This window comes from Scleropages formosus, chromosome 14 (genome assembly GCF_900964775.1).
Source record: "Scleropages formosus chromosome 14, fSclFor1.1, whole genome shotgun sequence".
Classification (NCBI taxonomy): Eukaryota; Metazoa; Chordata; class Actinopteri; order Osteoglossiformes; family Osteoglossidae; genus Scleropages; species Scleropages formosus.
Window position 1 is genome coordinate 23,356,420 of NC_041819.1, and position 20,635 is coordinate 23,377,054.

At 48.8% G+C, this 20,635-nt stretch overlaps 2 protein-coding genes across 2 annotated transcripts in view; both read right to left on the bottom strand.

Moving 5' to 3' along the window:
• The window catches only part of LOC108928967 (protein TANC1-like), a 90,933-nt gene extending 79,083 nt beyond the window's left edge, over nt 1–11,850 (bottom strand). The window contains exon 1 of the mRNA XM_029257885.1: nt 11,364–11,850. The gene's annotated coding sequence lies outside the window, so the exon portion shown is untranslated. The remainder of the gene's footprint in view (nt 1–11,363) is intronic.
• A 5,439-nt stretch (nt 11,851–17,289) lies between these two features.
• On the bottom strand, nt 17,290–19,979 carry LOC114912217 (death-associated protein-like 1). The gene is made up of 4 exons (XM_029258122.1): nt 19,786–19,979; nt 18,926–19,019; nt 18,292–18,352; nt 17,290–17,755 (listed from the first exon to the last, which is right to left on the bottom strand). The coding sequence occupies exons 1-4, from the start codon at nt 19,868–19,870 to the stop codon at nt 17,639–17,641; spliced, it is 357 nt and encodes a 118-aa protein (XP_029113955.1). The 5' UTR covers nt 19,871–19,979; the 3' UTR covers nt 17,290–17,638.
• Between the last annotated feature and the right edge of the window lie 656 nt (nt 19,980–20,635).

Here is a 20,635-nt window from a genome sequence, read left to right on the forward strand (position 1 = left end):
CTGAAGGGGGGGATTAAACCTACAACCTTCAGATCAAGAGGCAGTAGCTCTAACCACTATGCAACCAGCTACCCCATAGATACTGGACATCCCATGAACAAAGGTCTTTCATCAGCGAGACACAACATTTACTTTTATTCATTTACCTGATGCTTTCCTCCAAAGTGACTTACAATGTTAACCTATTTACAGTGATTTATCCATTTATACAGCTGGGTAATTTTACTAGAGTAATGCAGGATAAGTACCTTGCTCAAGGGTACTACAGCGGGAGGTGGGGTTCGAACCTCTGACCTGTGTGTCCAAACCCCAGCAAAATGTCAGAAAAACACACACAAATTGACTGAAACCGCTTGTCCCAAGCAGGATCACAGCACACTGGAGCCAAATCCAGCAACACAGGGGATAAGGCTGGAGGGGGAGGGACACACCCCGGATAGGATGCCAGTCCATCCCAAAGCACCCCAGCCAGGACTCAAACCCCAGACCCCCCACAGAGCAACACCTGCCCAAGCCCGCTGTTCCACCTCACCCCCTGCCAAAGCTACATATTTTGCCAAATGACACTCAGACGAGTACAGATAATGTTACCCAACGTGCCACAGGGCAAACCTCCATCCAGTGCCTTGCCTGAGCTCCGTACCCCACTGGAAGGGTTTCTACCAACACTTCTCAAGCTTGTTGGTTCAACATGTGGCAATTTCACACCGCTGCCGTCACCCCATCTTTATCATCTGGGTAAACAAGGCTAAGTAAATAGAGTAAAGCTGCGGAATCTGAAACAGTGGTTGTATAACCACAAAGTGTTTGCTGAAAAAACTGCACCCCATTCGTAGCAGACGTACTTTTGTCACCTACGCACCCCCCAGACTGACAACATTGCTTCATCAGGGAAGAGGAACCAGCACTACAAGCGTGGGGGAAACCCTGGAGAGATGAGAAAGCCTTCCGTGTTATCCTGCCCTGTAGTAAACCCAACCCCACCTGGTCGCCTCCCTTGGGTCCTGTTCCGATGGTCTCCAGAGCAGATCGATCCACTTTGCTCCAACAGCCTTGTGGGATTCCAGGCTCCTGGGGTCCCAGAGAGGAACGCTTAGCCTCCAACGCTTACTGCTTTGCTTTGAAGAGCCCATATCCTCAGCTTTTACAATAAAGCCTCACATCTTTAGAAAATTCCCCAAAAAAGCCATCCGCCTCTTGTAATTTTCTTGTCGGAAACCATTTCCCGGACGCTTCCCGCAGCACGCTAACAGGCCACGCGGCCGGGACACATGTGTCTGCCGGCTCAAATACATGCAACACGAGGGAGTATGAGATCACACAAAGTTCAGGCTTCCTCATCGAAAAAGTAGAAACCCAGCCATGTGAGTGTGTCACCTACCGCCGAGGCCTCCACAGATGGACCCCAGGTTGACCTTGGAGAAGAACGGTGGGGGGTGGGGGACCAGACAGGAGAAGCAAAGCGTGTCGTCCTGCAAATAGACTATAGAGCGCTTTGGTCAAAATTGCCAACATGTGTGCACTCTGTAGAGGCTTTAGTAGGTCTTCTTGGAAATGACACACGCTAAGGGAGATCCTACACTCAACCCAGCTGAACGCAGCAAAACCATCAAAGTTCCTTTGTGTAGCCAGGCGAAAAGATTGACTACACTTCCGCATCTCAAGTCATGATCCTGGTCTGACATCATGACAGGAGTCTTTACAACTGAATTTGGTGAAGTTAAGCGTAGACCGGGGTGAGGATAGCCACGTCAGTGATTCCAGATTCCTGGCTCCTCCGCGGCACCACGCAGGCCACGATGGAGGTGCTTCTGAAGGCTCTGACAGCTGCAAACTCCTGGAAACATCACCTCCTTGGGGGGAAGGGCCTCCCAGTAAGGGGCCAAGAGCAATAACAGAAAAAGGTCGGGCATCTTCAAAGGAAGACCCCGTACGCCGGCAGCCTCGTGCTCGAGCCGGATGAGGGCGAAAGGTCGGCAAGTTTCACGCCTGCTTAGCGTTTATGTTCGGCAGGAGCAGAGCTCTCCCTCAACCTCCAGGTTCAACCTGGCCCCACAACTCTACCGCAGCAAACGACGGAGAACCTCCTAGTTCGTGACTCCCGCGGTCGCTCACGTCTTTCCTTAGACTCCCTTTTCAGAGCCTCACATTCCTCCTCTTTGTGTCGCCACATCTGCGGCACGTCTCCGGTATCCGCACCTCTTTTGTCAGCTATAAAAGTACATTTATATCCTGTGCACTATTATGAAAGGACATGAGCTGGCGCTCATCCAGATCAGTTGAGATCATACCTGCAGCGAGATTTCAGTTTCACTTGCGCGACCACGCCGAGCCAAAACTTCTCGGCGGCTGCAAACGGTACACAAATGGCGGGGGGGGGGGAGGAAGCGGAAAGAGTGTTGGCGGTAATAAACCTCAGACTGCAGGCACCGTCGAAGACAAAGAGCTAAGGCTTAATGTTGGTTCAGACCAAAATGGTTTTGAGAACTGTGGAACATAATCAAGTTCATATTGCACAAGGCTGTGAAACACTCTTGGAATTATGGGATTGTAAAGAGTTGCGGTCGCATAAGCTGTCGGCGCTTTGAGGACCGCTGTAAACTACTTTTTAATTTGGAGAAGAAGAGGCATGCGAGGGTTTTAATGAAGTGCAGACCGGCTGTGGGTCGAGAAGGAAGTGTCGAGCGCCTTCAGATGCCATCCCCCCCCCCTCGGAAACATGATCTCAGAGAGCTAATTGAAGCGTTGTGTGACTCTGAGCAACAAAGACACACAAAAAGAGCGAGCGCCCTTGAGCACGAGAAACCCAAGCGGGCGGACGCTGGTTCAAGAGAACCGCTCTGCAGTAGGTCATAGGTGAGCTGGCTCACAAACATCTGCATGGAAGACTTCCAACTTGATCTCACAGCCTTCCCGCCTCTCCTGGTCCTCAACCAGTCTGTTTCCCGAGATCAAACATCTCCAAGGGCAGATTTTTGCCTCCTTTAGCCTCAGTGCGGACCAGAGCGGCGAGAACCGAGACCCCATCAGTGGAGCCGCAACCTCGCAAGTGCAAGTCATAAGGGTTTGAGAAGCAATCCGGGAGTCATGCGCACATGTGTTCACACGAGAAGCTGGGCCATGTTGGGTCGCTGCTCTCTGCTCGTCCTGCACACATGTGACAACATCAAGCACTTCCCGCTGCAGATTCCCCATCCAGCTGAGGACTCACTGACACCACGAGCATGTTTTTAAAATACACTGGGACAACCATGCGTGTTCGCGGAGGGCTTTCCTGATTCCCGATTCCCGAAATGGACGACCGACACCAAGAAGAATCACACGGAGGCCTGGTGTGGAAGCTCATATCGACGGTGGCTTCCTCCTCTTCCACACCACTCAGCGGAAGGTTCACCATGATGACAAAATACCCTCATCACACAAGTCTGAACTCATCACTGATGGAACAGGAAGCCAGTGAGCAGCAGAGGGGGTGGTACAGGTTTAAATCTCTCATCCTGCTTTGGTACCCTAGAGATACTTACCCTCGATTCATACAGTAAAAATTATCCTGCTGTATATGTGGGTAAATGACTGCAAGTAGCTTAGTGTACAAACCTAACATTGAAAGTCACCCTGGAGGAAAGTAGCAGATAAGTAATAATAAGAAAGGACAAGCTGGTTGCGGGTTCGAGTGAGGCTTTAACTCTGGTCCAAAGCATACAGTTCTATAACAAAGGGCTATTTTACAAGGGCAGGAGAAAAAGGGCTGCGGGGAGGGGCATCCGAACACTTCCTTATTCCAAACGCTGACCTCATGCAAGGGCATCGCTGTTTTCCATAACACGGGACCCAGGAAACAAAATAACCCGTTCCCACATTAGGGCTCCAGGCCTCGTTCTGCTTCTCGTACCCCAGCCGCTCGGTCCGTGTTCCACCGGACCACCGCAGCGCCTGCAAACTCACGAGCAGGCGCTGACAATTAGAGCTCCATCGAGTAACACACAGCCACTAGTGGATCCCACCTCCGAATGAGTCGCCACGTTGAGACATGTTGCCCAAACACAGTGACTTTAACCACATCGTGGGTTTGAAACCCAGTATCTGACAGGACGAGTCCACACAGAATCGATCGCAAATCCCACTATTAATTATTTCTTCATGTCAATCAAGGCTGTGGGTGGTATAATAGTTAGAGCTGCTGACTTCCACCTGAAGGACCCAGGTTCAAATCCCATCTTGTGCTTAAGTACCTTTGATCAAGGTCCTTACCTGGGACCGATACAGTAAAAATGACCCTGCTGTACAAATAGATAAGCTGCTTTGGAGAAAGGTGTGACATAATTAAACAAACATTACATGAATAGTCTGGATGCTAAAAATGCAAATCACATGTGTTATGCATTGTGTTCAGGAGATAGTGAGCAAAAATTCCATATATTTAAGAAATGCACAGGAACAAATAGGGCAGGTAATTAACTACTAACTGGACCAGTCAGGTTACAAGTCTGTGAATCGGAAACAAAACAGAGTCCTTGTCTGAGAGGCGTCCTGCAGCGACGAACGGTTCAGACTCACATTCCCTGCCGAGGTGTACCGATTGCCCTCCGAGCAAAAATGAGCTCATTTGGTGACTGAGGAGTACAGTTTACAGTTTACAGCGGTAACCGGAGGGAGTCCGAAATGAAAAGGCGCGGCGCTCGCCCCTCCTGCCCTTACCTCACCTGCCCTGTCCTGGGTCACACCTTCGTTTCCCCCGAGGAACTGACTTCGGGAAACCCGAGAAGTCGGAGGCATCACTAATGTTTTGCCATTTTAGAGAAAGGCCAAAAAGGGACGGGGAATTTTTACCTTTGACAGAAACAGACAGTTGACGAGCTCTGCGAAGCTCTGCCGTTTCCCGCTGCCACTTTCCCTCCTGGTGTCGCGGAGGTGGAGGACACGTCTCAACTGTTTGCGTGAGCAAACCTGGGAGCGGGAGCTCCGCCGGCCCTGTTACCTGGGGGGCAAAGCAGCAGTCGAGACACGTCTTCTGGCTGCTGATCCTCAGCAGGACGCCTGTTTCACCCAAAGGGTGTGGGGACCGTGTCACCTGAGGTGTGAGGTCCTGTCTCACCACTGGAGAACATCGCACCGCACTGGTCCTCCCTACTGCAATATTAACGCACAACAGCCATGAGGAAAGCACCATGTAACGTGATGCAGAATACACTCAGACTTGACTAAAGACTCTCAGATCCATCCTAAATTACCACCTTTTCACCAGAAAGGCTACAGTCCCCCCGATGGAGATGTCTTAATGTCCTACTGGCACCCAGTCAACACAGTACCTTGACAGTAACAAGCTTGGTACTTTTTACTGTGCCAGTTCATGGTAAGTACCCTGACTGATCAAGGATACTGCAGCAGCAGGTGAGAGTTTAACCAGGGTCCTCCAAGTCCAAAGGCGGCGCTATGCATCTTGCTGCCGAGGCGCTCGCATTTATCACTGTGACATGGGCTTGTCGAAGCACCGTCACTTTGCCCAGTACCGCCGGGACACTTCGTCAGTCCAGCGCTTTTACTGCCGCACTTTACAAGTGTAGCTGCGTACAGAACTTACAGGAAATGAAGTGATGACCATGACAGATGGTGTGATGTAAGTTTATGGAGCAGGGAGGAGGTCAGGAGAGAAGTGGGTTACATCTGACAGCCAGCGGACTTTCGATTTAGGTTAGTTCGTATTTTAGAATCTACCACGTCGAACTAATTCACCTTGGTTCACACCGCCTGGAGACGCTGCGAGAGTTCGGCACCAGTGAGAGACGCAGACTGCACTGTCGACTGCATTATTTGCTTTTTTGGATTTTGCCACGGGACGTGGGGTAGTTGACACAGGTAAGAGAAAACCATCGAGCCAGGAGCCTCTGTCGTTTAGTCTTCATCCTTCCCCTGTTATTCAGTGGATCTGTTCTTCAGAAAATTCCCATGTTCCAGTAAGAAACTGTGATGGAGCACCTCCACCAGAGGAGGTGCTGTGAGGGCAAGAGCCACCACCCAACTGGCCAAGAAGGCATCGCATGGGGCGTCCTGACAGCAGGAGATCTGAAGCTGGCCGCTGTAAAATTAGGAAGTGACTTAGCCAAGGCAGTGAGGGCTTCCTGTAGTTTGATCAGGGTTAAACATTAACTGGCCAGTGTAGCGCCTCACCTTGGCATTCCTTGGACAAACACCAACCCCAGCGTATTAGGACAAGTGTTTCACGAGTCCTTCTACATTCCTCACTGCACAGTTCGGACTCTTGTTTTGGCCACTGACGGACTGTGGAAATGAATTCAGTTACCCAGAACTCCCTGCAACAGACAAAGCTCAGGGTTCTGCCACCACGATCCAAGACAACGTTCTCATCACACGTTTAGTAGATACAACCATTCAGCCAATCTATGTCAACCTTGGGGAAAAAATGACTAGGACCACTGGCTGATATGATTAGTACAAGTGTAGATTTAGTTTTGTTATGTGGTGTATGTTGTGTTTTAACTCTGTATATGTACTTTATCATTTGCCTACTCTACTAAAACAACAATAGGGGAGACGTGTTGCAAAAAGGGAATCACCCAAAAACGGTAGGTAAGGTGTATGGTAACACTCTGGGAACAGGCCAGGGAGCCGCCCATCTTGAGCGGTAAAAGTTACTGGGTAAGTTTTCCTTTAATTATTTATTGAGTATGGTTTTAAGCCTTGGGGTATGTTCTTTAGTGTTTTAAAGGTTCTGCCATGTGGTTCTTATATTAGTTGGTCTTATTGATTTTAGTATTTATTTTTAAATTTTATTGTTTGCATGGCAGTTTTTAGGATTAATTTATTTATTGAATAAAGATTTTAAGTATCAGAAATGATGAATGGAGAAATTTATTCCTGTCGAGTAAGACAGCGTGTGGAGCCAGACACCCTTGGATGGGTTGGTGATCCATTCTGATCCGTAAGAAAAAAAAAAAACATGATTAGTATAACGCTGGAAGTCATCTTCTGGAGTACCTTGTTTTACCACAAAATAAGCAACAAAAGAATCTCATCTTTGCAAATTCAAAATGACACCAGAATTGAACGGCATGGTTCCGAAAGACCAAGGAGTCCAGTAGAACAAGTGTTTAAACCCGAGGCATCAGCCGTGCTACCGATTGACACGTTCCGCTCACAGTGTGTGTGGACGGGGACTGAGCCTGTGTCCTACAGTCCTCGAAGGCAAACGGCTCAAATGTTAACGGACGTGCGGAAACTCCAGCTTGTTCAAATACGCGGTGAATGTCCACCCCAGGCGCTTTCACTACCAGAACAGACAACCATGTCTCACTAGTCACCACAGGTTCCTTCGAAGGAAACATTGAAACCAAGGTTGGATTTAACAAGTTGGACATTTTTGAGGGGCCTGCTGAACATATATTGACACGCTCATGTCCTCAGCACAACCGCAGGCCGGGTATAAAGGGCACCGATCCACCACTCCCCGGCCGCGGAATTTCCTCGAGACAACCGTCCACACCACGCTCATACCTCGCTTGTCCTACTCTCTACGTTTCCCTTCTCCGTTCTTCCTCGGCCATCTCCCTGTCCTTGTATCCTGTCTCCTAAGGCTACAATCATCGCTCGTCCATCCGATCATGCCTCTGGATCATCTTTGGAACGACGTTCGCCCCTCGGTTCTGACCTTTCGCCCGTCCCGACTGTGATCTCCGCTTCACCCCAACAACTGCCTCCCGAACAATCCCGCATCTGGGTCCACTCTCCCGCTCCCCGATATGCCGGTGTCACACATATCGCTTAAAATTCTGAATATATGCAGTTGCTCTGTATTAAAAAAAATATATATATTTATTACCTTATATTTTGACATAAGAAAGCTAAATCGCCTCCTCTGTAGGGCGTTCCTTATTTTCCAGAGCTGGAGGTGGCAGCCCTAGTGCGGGGCCCCGCCGGGTCAAACAGGTTCACTCGGCCTGGGGCCGGCACCGACCGAAATCCGCAGCACTTGGCTGACTTGGTGAACTCTGAGCTGACCCTGCAAGGGCAGCAACAACTGCAACTCAAACGAAACGTTTGCTAATCGTGAAGGGTGCATGACGGCAAACGAGAGAGGAAGCGGCCCGAGAGGTGAGCGAGTCCACCCCCAGCGGGGCAGAGCACGCGAGGCGCCGTATTTGAAAGGCTACACTTTACTTGACCTATATTATTATGTCGTCCTTTGTGTTTTTTTTATATGGTAATGTAGATCTTGGTTACATTTCGAAAAATTATTTTTCATGTGCATGGGTTGCTGTAGTGTGGAATTTGGTGTTCTCTTTATTTTGAATTATATATGACACAGCTGACTTTTTGAATGTAATTTCATTATGTTCGATATGTTTGAACCCAATGAGGTGGATAATTTGTACGGAAAAATAAAAAAGGGGATTAAAAAAACATTAGAAATAGCTGCATGTGTGTCTGTCCCAGGGATGACTGCGAAATGATTAACTACCAAATTATGCCAGTTTTGACAAAGAAGATATTGTGCTGTCATTCTCAGATCCTGCTCCGTGTGAAATATTACCGAACAACTCGAGGGGAATTCTTCTACTTTTTCCCAGCAAGCCAAACGCGCCAATAAAAGGATGATATCATCGCACCTTTGACCAACCAAAACAACTGGTTTCCTAAAATATGTAAACTCTAAAACTGGGGAGCTGAGCTCACAGATCCAAAGTTCTGGCATCGGGGGCCGAGCTTCACCTTCCCCGTTTCTCATCACAGATGCGTCAACATCTGAAGCCCACACACGGATACCTCAGAAGGTCTGTAGACGAGATGTTTCAGTTGTTCTAGGTCTTCATATGAAAAATCTAAAGTAGGTCTTTCTTCACAGGATCAAAAAAAACGTTCACTCGTCTTTTCGACAGACTATTTAAATGATGAGTCAAATGAGTCAAGAATCTCTAAAGTACTTGACTTAAAAGTAATATAAGTTGCAGCTATTTGACCAACAAAGAGCCAAAGTACTGATTTTTAACACATTCAGATGCTCAGGAGCAGGGAGTGGGGGTTGGGGGGTGGCTTAGTCACTGGCACTTGGACCCCCCCCCAAAGGTTTTCACCTTTGGTTTGTAGTTTGGGAGCTTTTGTTTTCCTCTCCTCATCCGTCAGCTGCCTTATCTTAATAGTGAACTCAAAATGCTATTACTGTAAAATGAGATCGTCGACTGTAATTCTGTGTCACTCTGGTACAAAAAGCACTCGGAAAATGAACCGTATGGAACTGAAGTGATTTTGATAAAGACAACAATGATGACTTTGATGAAGACAGTAACACTGATTTTGGTAAAGACAATAATCCTGATTTTGATAATGTTGATTTTGGCCGTTTTTAGTCTTTACTTGGATCCGCTTTCACTCCCAGCTCTGAGATGAGGGATCCTACTAGACCATCACTGAGCTGTGGCTCATCCTCCAGGAGGTTCCCTCCATGGGCCCCCACCCCCAGGGCACATCAGACCCCAGGGTGACCCGTTGACACGTGACCGAGCTTCGTGAGTGACTCCAGCAACGGACCCCCTAAACTGCAGATTGATGTGGATTTCCTAGCGCGCGTTTCTGTAAATTAAGAAGTTCACACACACATACAGATCTGCAACATTACCACGCAGCCATCTCTCCACGTACAACTCCGTGCTGCACAGGAGGTTGTTTTTTAAACCATTTAACACGTCGAGACACTACGGCCCAACTAATTATTTGCAGAATACTACAACATAAAAGTGCTGCTTGGCACCGACTCAGTCCTTACCGCGGTGCTCTGGATCAGTGGCCTCGCTGGGTCCCTTCCAGCACCTGTTCACTGCCAACTGGTGAGGAACCATGGAAACGGGACACACGCCCGGGACCTCGGGACTCGCAAAGCCAAATGGTGCACTAGATTTGCTCCGGAGAAGGTGGCAAACAAGATTTTTCTTTTATTACCAAAAAAAAAAACAACACAAAACACAACCAGGGGCTGCACATAGCAGAGTGAAGCATCCTTTGTCTGAGGTTAGTCATCATCTGTCGAAATTAGGGAACCGGCTCTGCGCACGTCAACCACTCATGAGTCAGAGAGAAGTCCAAACACAATAGCAGTTTCACGGCCACCTAAATTATACGCAAAATTAAAATGAAGGCCCGCAATTTAGATGCCCCCGTCGAGTTGGTGCTAAAATAAGACAGACGATAAAAGCCCTGCTGAAGTTGGCAGAAGATGTCGTCATTCCTGAATTTCATCAACGCTGAAAGGTGTTTCTTGTCCAGGCGTCAAACTCATCCTGGAAAAGACACCTTACGCTACACCCTGCCTGTCCTGACTTATGCATTGGTCCACCTCGGTGCTTATAAGGTTGGGGTTTGGAAGCTGGTGGGGTGTGTGGCGTTTGGGTTGTGTTGTGGGTGGATTGTGGTGGGAGTGGAGCGGTGTGGCATTAAGGTTGTAGTGTGGTTGAGGGTGGGATTGTGCTGGGGGGTGAAGAGCTGGTAGGGGTTGGGGGTGCGCTGACAGTGAGCTGGGCTGAATTGGGGTGGTTAGTGGAGAGGCAGAACAGGACCGAGGTGTGTGTTGTTGGAGTGTGGCGGAGGCGAGGTTGTGCAGGGCTGAAGCGTGTTGGTTTGTGCTCAGGACGGGAGTGTGTGGGGTCAGGGTCGTGTTGCGAGCGGAGCTGTGATGTTGAGCAGAGGAAGAATTCACTCCATTCACCACAGTTCTGGACGGAGCGCACACTGGAGCACAAAGAGGCACAGTCGACATCAGTGTCATTTTTCTCTGCTCTAAAACATGTTTCTTATCTTCGGATCGTACCAATCCATGCACGTGCATTGCATATCTTTCCGGTACTGTTTATGATTTACCGTGTTTTACACGGGCGTCACTGTCACAGACGCTGAACAGAAAAGGGATGAACGTTTCAAAGTTTTCTGCTTGCTTTAAATCAACTTGCGGGGCTGCAAAACTGACAGACCACTAAATTATATATAAATATATATAATATATATACATATACACGTATGTATGCTATGTATATAAACTGAGAAAAAGCATCAGCGCATCAATGTGCGGTTCAATCAGCGCAAAGTGATCAAAGGATCAACCCGCAAGAACTTCACGTTTGATCCGATCTCTGGAAGATTCTTCCCGACACATCGGAACCCAGAACTTCGACGTTCGAACCCGCACCTTCAGTGCATCAGGTCCTAACCCCGTACAGACCCAGGGATGCCGAACGACCCTCCCTCCCCTCCTCACCTCCCTTCACCACCAGCACCAGCAGCACGAGCACCAGCAGCTCCAGAACCAAGTCGCAGAAAGACTTCAGCCAGGGTGAAACACAGTAAAAAAAGCGAATTACCTGCTTCTATACAACGTCACGAACGGTCCGTCCAGAGCGACTCCTGAGGTTTATTATCTCCTACGATGAAAACCCCGACTGGAGCTGCGCGCCTCTGCGCGCTCTGTATGGGGTCCAGACCCACACACGCCCACATCCACACACGCCCACCGGCGCGTTCCCGGTGCGCGGATGAGCAGCAGATGAGCGAATGATGCGCAGATGAGACGAGCGGTTCCGCCAGATCGGACGGGCGGCTCACGAGGCAGTGCGGATCCCGGCGGCACGAGACGTGGAAACTTTGCGCAACTTTTCTGGGTTACACTGCGCGCTAATGTAGCGCCCCCTGTCGGACGCCGTCCGGACACTTTCGGACGCGGGACTCCGCGGTCTCGCCCCCCCCCGGGAGCATCTGCGAGGTCTCATAATTAATAAGCGCCAGGAGGGCTCAAAATAGCAACCGTGTTCTGGGTTTTACTCGAGTTTTACTGCGTTTTCACGTTGCAAAAGAAGCGGAACGGAGCGAAAGAAAGAGAGAGTGAGTGAGAGAGAGAGCGAGCGAGAAAGAAAGAAAGAAAGAAAGAAAGAAAGAAAGAAAGAAAGAAAGAAGGTGAGAGAAAGAAAGGGAGGAAAGTAGAGAAAGAGAGAAAAAACAGGGACAGAGAAAAAGAGTGAGAACGAAAGAAAGAAAGAGAGAGTGAGTGAGTGAGTGAGTGAGTGAGAGAGAAAGAAAGAAAAGTAGAGAGAAAGAAAGAAAGAAAGAAAGAACGAGAGAAAAAGAGGGAGAAAGAGAGAGAGAGAGAGAAAGAAAGAAAGAAAGAAAGAAAGAAAAAAGAAAGAAAGAAAATATGAGTGAGTGAGAGAGAGAGAAAGAAAGAAAGCGAGAGAGAGAGAGAGAGCGAGTGAGAGAGAGAGAAAGAAAGAGAGAGTGAGTGAGAAAGAAAGAAAGAAAGAAAGAAAGAGTGAGTAAGAGAGAGAGAAAGAAATAAAGAAGGTGAGAGAGAGGAAAGTAGAGAGAAAGAAAGAGAGTGAGCAAGAAAGAAAGAAAGAAAGAAAGAAAAGTAGAGAGAGGAAAGTAGAGAGAAAGGGAGGAAAGTAGAGAAAGAGAGAAAAAACAGGGATAGAGAAAGAGAGCGAGAAAGAAAGAAAGAAAGAAAGAAAGAGAGAGTGAGTGAGTGAGTGAGTGAGTGAGTGAGTGAGTGAGAAAGAAAGAAGGAAAAGTAGAGAGAGGAAAGTAGAGAGAAAGAAAGAAAGAGAGAAAGAACAGAGCGCAGTTATTCCTCCAAAGCGGCACATAACGCACTTTCAAGTTTATTTATGGACATAGTCATAGAGTAACCGGGAACACGTGGACGTGACCTGGCCGACCGAGTCGTGGGGGACGCTGATTAAATTTGGGTCGGACTCCCTCGTTCGTCCGCAGCACAGAGAAGGAGGGAAGAAACCTCACAAAGTTCCGCTCCTTCACGAGCTGCACTTACATCCCGGGCGGCTTTTTCTACAGCGTCTGGAGAGGAGGTGGAAGCGCAGGCCGGAGCCTCAGTTACCGTCTGACACTGTTGTTACATTAGTGACGGTGAGGAGTGAGGAATACCGCGGTACCGGAGCGCTGGTCCCGGCTGTGCGTGGATTCGAAGCTCCTTCTGCGTCTCAGTCTCGCTTTAAGACATTTGATACTATGATGGACCTCGAAATTAAGAGTTAGAAGGAATAAAATGCGTTATGTATATATATAACACATTGTTACTATGTTATTATGTTATCTGCTGTTAACAGATGAAATGATATTCATATACTGTATATACATATATAGATGTTATTCATACATTTTGAAGGTTTTTCATATCATTCACATCATATCAGTCAGTAAAAGATGTTTTTGCAGAAAATACAAGTAGATATCTTTTACCGTATCAGTACTGTATGTGTTCAATACATGAGAAGATGTTGTCTCCTCCTGCTTCTGCTCCTCTATTATGATGTATGAGATTTATTCATATAAGTGAAGCTTTTTTTCTCTCCAGCATAACTCACATTGTGCGGCTCCTCACTAATTTTTCCCACTTGAACAGCTGCGTGTTTTTATTAGAAAAGAACGGCACATTTTACTTACTTGTTTAACAGGACAGTTCAGTGTAAGTACTTTGCTCACGGCCACTACAGCAGGAGGTGGGACTCGAACCTGTGACCCCCTCAGGCCAAAGAAGGCAGCTGTAAACACTACACCACCACACATACCTTTCCCTCTACTGTATTGTATTACCATAATGTACTTACAGCGTTCTAAAAATACCCCAATAGTGTAACTTTTACTCACTGCTTACTCACTCTTAATAACTGCTTATAGGAGAGGAGGGCAAAGCCTGGGCAGGATGCTAGTCCTCCGCAACGTAGCGACACACTCACACTCACTAACTTTGCCTGAACTGGACATGTTGGACTGTGAGAGGAAACCAGAGCACCCCATGGAAACCACATTGAGACGGGCAGAACGCGCAAACTCCAGAGAAAGCTGGATTCGAAGCTGTGGCCGAACAGCCCTAATCATTAAATAACTGAAAATAATGACATATAGCAATGGCTTTATAAGACAGATGAAAATTTAAATTTAATTAATGAAATTAGTCTACACATTTTTGCTGCTAGTGTCCCAAAATGTGGATTTATAAAACCACCCATCAGTTTTTTGGCCCCAGATTTGTGTTTCCGCCCAGTGAAAAGATGAGGAATCGCCCAGATCTGCCTGCATCCCGCTCATTGATTGATTCGGCGACGTCACACGGGTCCCAATCGAGGCTCTTTCCGTTGTTTCTAATGGGGAAAAGAGTCCCGCTTTACGGCGCTTCGCGGTACGATGTAGCGGGACGTCCGCGTGCCCGCGAGGTTTGCGGTAAGGAGTGTGTGGAATCTCTACAAAAACAGTCTCTGGAGCGACACCAAGAGGCCCAATCGTGTTACTGTCACTACAGGCTCTTTAATTTTTTCCACTGATGCTGAGGGTGAAACAGTTTTTCCATTAAGAGGCACATTTATCGGTGTGGCGGCGCGGAGGGTTTGGCTGGTCACCGCCGGGTGGCTGGTCGGGGGTTCGAGCCCTGCCTGGGGGTGCCTTGCGATGGACCGGCGTCCCGTCCCGGGTGTGTCCCCTCCCCCTTAGGCCCTGCGCCAGGCTCCGGTCCTCCGCGACCCTGCTCGGGACAAGCGGTTGTTGGCCATGGATGGATGGATGGATGGATGGAGGTACATTTATTCATGTAGCTGTTGTTTTTTTCCAAAGGATTACAATAATTTACTCATTCATACAGCTGGGTAATGTCACTGGAGCAAACGAGGCAAGTAAATTGCTCAAAGGTCTTACATCTGGAGGTGGGATTTGAACTTGCGACCTTGGGGTCCAAAGGCGGTAGCTCTGACCACTACATGACCAGCTGTCCCGTGTTAAATCACCCTAATCCCTGTAGAACGTCTCATCCGCTGCGTTTCAGCGTTCGAGCTGCGCTTGTTTTCCTCTTGGACGTGACCTGACTGCAACCCGGCGCTCAGGGGCCGTGACCAAACGTACACCTGGCCTGGTGCGTTTTTTTCAGCGCGTTCACAGCTGTGGGGTCGGATTTACACTTTCAGCAGCAGCGCTGCTCCTCCGAACAACAGGCCTGTTTGCCGAAAAATGCAACACTGAAATAACCGGATGGGAAAATGGACCTTTTCATTATTTACCTTCATCTGACACTTTTCTTCAAAGCAACTTACAGTGTTAGATGTCAACTTTACAGCGATTTACCTGCTTATACAGCTGGGTAAATTTTACTGTATCAATTCGGGGAAAGTACCTTGATCGAGGGCACTACAGCGGGTGTGGGGGTGATATAAAACGGCGATCTCCAGATTGCAGCTCTAACAACCTGTTGAAAAAGTTGGGTCTCGCACCGGGATCCTACTCTCTCTCTCTCTGTCTGTGTGTGTGTGTGTGTGTGTGTGTGTGTGTGTGTGTGTGTGTGCGCACGCGCTAAACAAGGGGTACTGATCCACTTGGGGTTCTCAGGATTTCATGAGCTGAGAACTGGGTGAAACCGGATTTTTTCATCCAACCCCCACACACACACGGGGGGACGGGGGGAGTCGGCCAGTCAGCTAGCTGCTGTCAGTCACACACATAGTGACCCCCTGTTCCTGGCTCCCTGGGGGGGCTCTGGGGCAACAGCTCCTGTAAGCCCCGTGAAGAGCCGCCCATTTCACAAACAGAGGATTGGCCCCCAGCTGCCCCTGCACCCCCCCACCCACAGGACACGTGTGCGGGGTCAAGCGCGACACAGCGTACATCTGCGTTTGAGGTGAGCGGTGCTCCTTGAACCCGGACACGCAGAGTTCACCGCTCTTCAGCCATGTGCTGGGCCTTGTAGAGCCGAACGAGGTCGCGACCCCACGTCGCGCCTCACAGCGCTCCTCCCGTTCTGGCACCTCCTGCCATCTGTTCCGCCTTTTCTGGAAGGAGATTCCGTATCCGACATCCCTGCGACCTCAACTTCATTCTTCTCGCCTCCAAGGTACGAAGGCAGCACTCTGTCCGGGGTGTTTCCCGCCTCTCGCGCTGGACTTCCGGGATAGGCTCCGGACCACGGGGACCCCGCCGTGGCCATTGATAGGGCTGGACCGATGGATGGAGTATGAAGAGAGTGTTTTACTATATACACAGGTGTGCAGTTATAGTTTACATTAATATATATTAGATTATCCTCTCTCCTCTTGTATCTGAAACTAGTAGAGGATCAGCAAAGCAGCACCGGAAGTGTGTTGGGTCACGGGGGTTTGGAGTTTGTGTGGCACACGAGGTGGATCTCCTATGCCCAAAGAGTTTGGACCCTAAGGAGCTTGAGTCTGCCCTGGAAGCAGAGTGTGTGAGGCAGGGTACACTGGTCCATCCACAGACACACACACACAAACACAATGGCTAATCCAAAGTCACCAGTTCAAGGGAAACAAGTTTTCGGGCTGTGGGAGGAAACCAGAGCACCTTGAGGAAATCCAGGCACGCTCCATGCAGACTGAGCTGGATTCAAACCTATGTCCAAACCCACAGCTTAGGAGTCGGGCACCAGCCCTACAGTCTCTGCTACCTCTTGCACATTACTTACCTAATACTTGGCATGGCACAGATTTAAACACAGCGCCATATTTAGCTGGAAATTTCCGGAAGGGTCACGGCCAGGGGGAAACCATCACTCGAAGGCCACAGCCCCCACAGTAACTGTGACCCACCTTTAGCGCTCAGTCGATTTAGTACATTTCAGCAGTGTCTTTTACCCAGGTTTGGTAATCAGTGAGTAGCGCAGCTGATCAGGTGGATCCCCGTTGTGGGGGGGGGGGGGAAAGAGTCCATGGTACAGGGCTCTGTTACCATGGTGAGTGTATAGCAACCAGACAAACAGGTCACCCCCCCCACAGCACTGCCACCCTGCATGCACCGCTTATTAATGTTCATTTATTAATGGGACACCTCCCTCCCCCGTGATGTTTATACACTGATTTATGTATTTGTACAGCAAGGTAATTTTCCACTAAGTAAGTTCATCAAGGGCACTACAGGAGATAGGATTGAAACCCAGGGCTACTGAACACACAGCCTGCACAGAGGCCACAGGGGGGAATCTTGGCTCGTTGATCTTTATATCCTGTCATGACGTCAGGCTCGAGAAACAAAAGCGCGCCGTTTCAGCTGGACCCCGAAGGAAAAAGGTGGAACCGCCCCTGTGCTGCGCACTCATGGACGCAGGAGGAGGAACTACAGCGCCCCCTACTGACTGCTTTTATACTGAATATTTAAGGTTTAAAATGTTTAAAAAAAAAAAATACACTAATGGAATGGGGTATTTGGGGGGTGAAAGTACTGTGACAGGACAGGACAAGAGCAGACCACGTACACATACCAAAAAAAAAAAAGTTTATTGAAGCAACGCTGCCATCCCGTTTACGCTACAAAACTACATACTTTAAAGGGATATTTATAGAAGAATTTTTGGTGCGATAACACTTCTGTCCACAGATTTCCCCACAAGAACAAGAGCAGCAGTAAGATGTACATTTGGTGACTGCTTCCAATTCACACACTGCAGGGTACAGCAAAATAAAAAAAAAAAAAACTGTGCTAAATACCACGGTAAATTTGACTAAACTCAGTTGCTTGTTTTTACATACTTTGGTCCAACGATGCACCGCAAGCCTCGTCACGCGCACATCCTGTTTGACACTCGGCTGACTGTGCGCGCACACCCCCCATCCCAGTGGGCGGCCAGCGCGGCTCAGAACTTGCGCGGTTGCTGGATGAGAAAAGCCCTCGGCGCGTGCGCCTTCTCCACGGCAGGTCTCGGCCCGCCGTGCCTGTCGCTCGCCGGCGCCGCCCGGAACTCGTGGCCCAGCTGCAGACACACAGGACAAGACGGCTGCCTTCGTACCACTCGTACCATAGTATCCACCTGCGCGCTGGACCCTCGCCAACTTGTACTTTACGTGCCTGGTGGTGGTGTAAATTCACACTTCATTTACTCCTTTGTGTAACCCTTTACCCTCGAGCTGCGTTTCCCCACTCGAACCCACAGCCAGGGAGGGTCCTTATTACTTATGTATTTCACACCTTGGAGAAAAGTGACATAGAAGGTAAAGTTTGTACACTACTTACACTGATTTACCCATTTATACAGCTAGGTAACTTTTACCGTATCAATTCAGGGTAAGTACCTTAATCAAGGGTTCCTCAGCAGGAGGTGAGATTCAAACCCGGGTGCTTTGATTATGAGGAGGACTGCTTTAAAACACCACCACCTGTTGCACTCAAACACTGCACTACTGAAGAGTGCAGAGCTTCGCAGGGTCAAAGGTCACCATTTTCAGTGGGGGGGGGGGGGGGGGGGGGGGGGGGAGGGAGTTATGAATATTGTGAAACACTTATTCTAACCTTCTCCAGAGTCCCAGACAGCAAGAGGCTCACAGAGGGAACTCGGGTGGAAATGAGAGATCTGGAAAGACAAGATCGCACACCTTTCAACACGGTAAAGCGCAGTAAGTTACAGATCAGGGTGGAAGTGTTTTTGAAAGTTCACATGGACACAAATCAAAGAGAAGATGAACAATATTAAATTTAGTGAAACCATGCAATTAACCTTAGGCTCCAAATTTTGCAGCCAAAAAGTAATATTTAATGTTTCTCCCAAGATATTTCATGATCCTGCCCAATAAAAAAATATTAAAATTAACATCTCTTTATATATATAATGTAAATATTACATCTCTGCCATGTCTGCAATTCCTACTGTAGTATCACTCTACTCAGTAAATAGTTCATATTGATCTGTTCCCTTAACCACCTTCAGTGTTGAAAAGTTCAGTCATTAAAATTTGTGTTGCACTTAATACTTACAGAAAAACAGACTAACTATACTGCAGGTACATTTTGTTGTCATATATACATATTTGCACTTGTACCCTGAAAGTAAGGCCCAGGTTCAGAAGGGTACTACGCTCTGGTACCCACCCCACCCCACCCCACCCCACCCCACCCCACCCCTGACCCCTCCCTCATGCAAATTCACCTGGGCTTCTCCACCAGCCTCCTGGGCTCCTTCTCCGAAGGCGTCGTCGTCTCCTCAGGGTTCCTCTTGGCCAGTCTTTTCCCTGCGGTCATCGCTGCAAAGAGCCCATTGACCACACGGTCAGGGAACCAATCGCAGGTGGGGTGGGGACTCGCACTGTAAAGCCGTACCAGGTTACATAAGGAGTCGAGTTGTTTACCTCCGTTTACAACATCCTGGCATCGGACGTAGACGCGCGGAGGAGGAATGACCAGCGACCATCTAAATGTGGTCCAGAGAGGCTCAGAGAGCTCAAGGACCCTCCCTGTCATGTAAGGGTTAAAAACAGGGTTCACCCCCAACCCCAACCCTGGGGGTGTCAGTGCACCAGCCCCCCAATCAGTAAGTTGTTCTCAGTTCTGATCCAAATTAATCTATGACCCCAACAGGAAGTTGTTTGTGAAGCCATAGTAACATCGGTAAAGGGTCAGCTATGAGGTCAACCAAGGTCACCTGTGACTCATGGTGGGGGCAGGGGGTCTCCCTGATCCTATAGCAGGGAATCGGCACCACCGACCGCAGGTCCGACTGGGCCTGAAGCCCAGCAGCGCCCCCTAGTGGTGAGGACTTCGGGAACGAGAACAGAGCGGAGCTCAACACTGGCAACCGCAGCCGCGCGCGCACACGGTATCGATTCCAACTGCTGTGGGAGTTTATTGTGGTCGCACGGAGGGAAAGAACAGCGTTTATCTTTACCTTCCAGTCGAAGAAGAAGCAGTCTCGTGCACGGCAAGAAGCGCGCGCGCGCACGCACACACAAAACTCGGAGGGTCGGACCTGATGCGCAGCGCAACACCTCGAAAACCAAGTTTCGACTTTACCTGCGGGGGCGTGTCCGGCCTTGCGCGCGGCGCGGTCGCGCGCTCCGCTCCTCGACTTCTGGACCATCGGGACTCTTTGAAACATCCGTTACCGCCTTTCCTTTCTTCTCCTCGAGCTTCCGAAGCTCCTGCACAAACAACGAAGAGCGCGCGGCCGCACTCCCCGCCCACACGCGTCTTTATAACCACAAAGCGCTGAGTGACGTCACAGCACAAGGGCGGGGTCGAGCGATTTAAAAACAGCACGTGACTCTGGTGCGCTTTCTCGCTCGCTCTCTCAATCTCACACACACACACACACACACACACACACACACACACACACACACACACACACACACACACACGTGTGCAGGTGACCCTATGTTTGGTGATGAGCGCGTCACTGCATCCCTTACAGCATTTTTTTTTTCCCATTAAATTGTTCACTCGATCTACAGACTTATTCAAACTTAATGTTCCATATTAATATATGGCATATTTTATTAATTTCGCAGGCACCTTCTCCAAAGCGACGTACATATCACTATCAGAGAAAATTCAATTTGTACATTACTTTAGGAGAAAGAGACGTCACATAGTTGCAGACGTGTGATTCTTAAGTAAACTTACTTTCCACTTGATGCACCGATGTTCATCACACGAGTACCTGTATGAAACTCAGAATAGACGAATCCTGATCACCTTCCTACGATTTTTTTTTTTTTTCTAAATAAAAAGGTACACAAACATCCACATACAGTACAGGAGTAGCAGCCGTGTAAAGGCTTATCTGAGCATGATCATAAAGTTATGGCGCATGATGATTTACACTGAGCTGGAGAGATCTTGGGCGAAGTGAGTCCAGAAA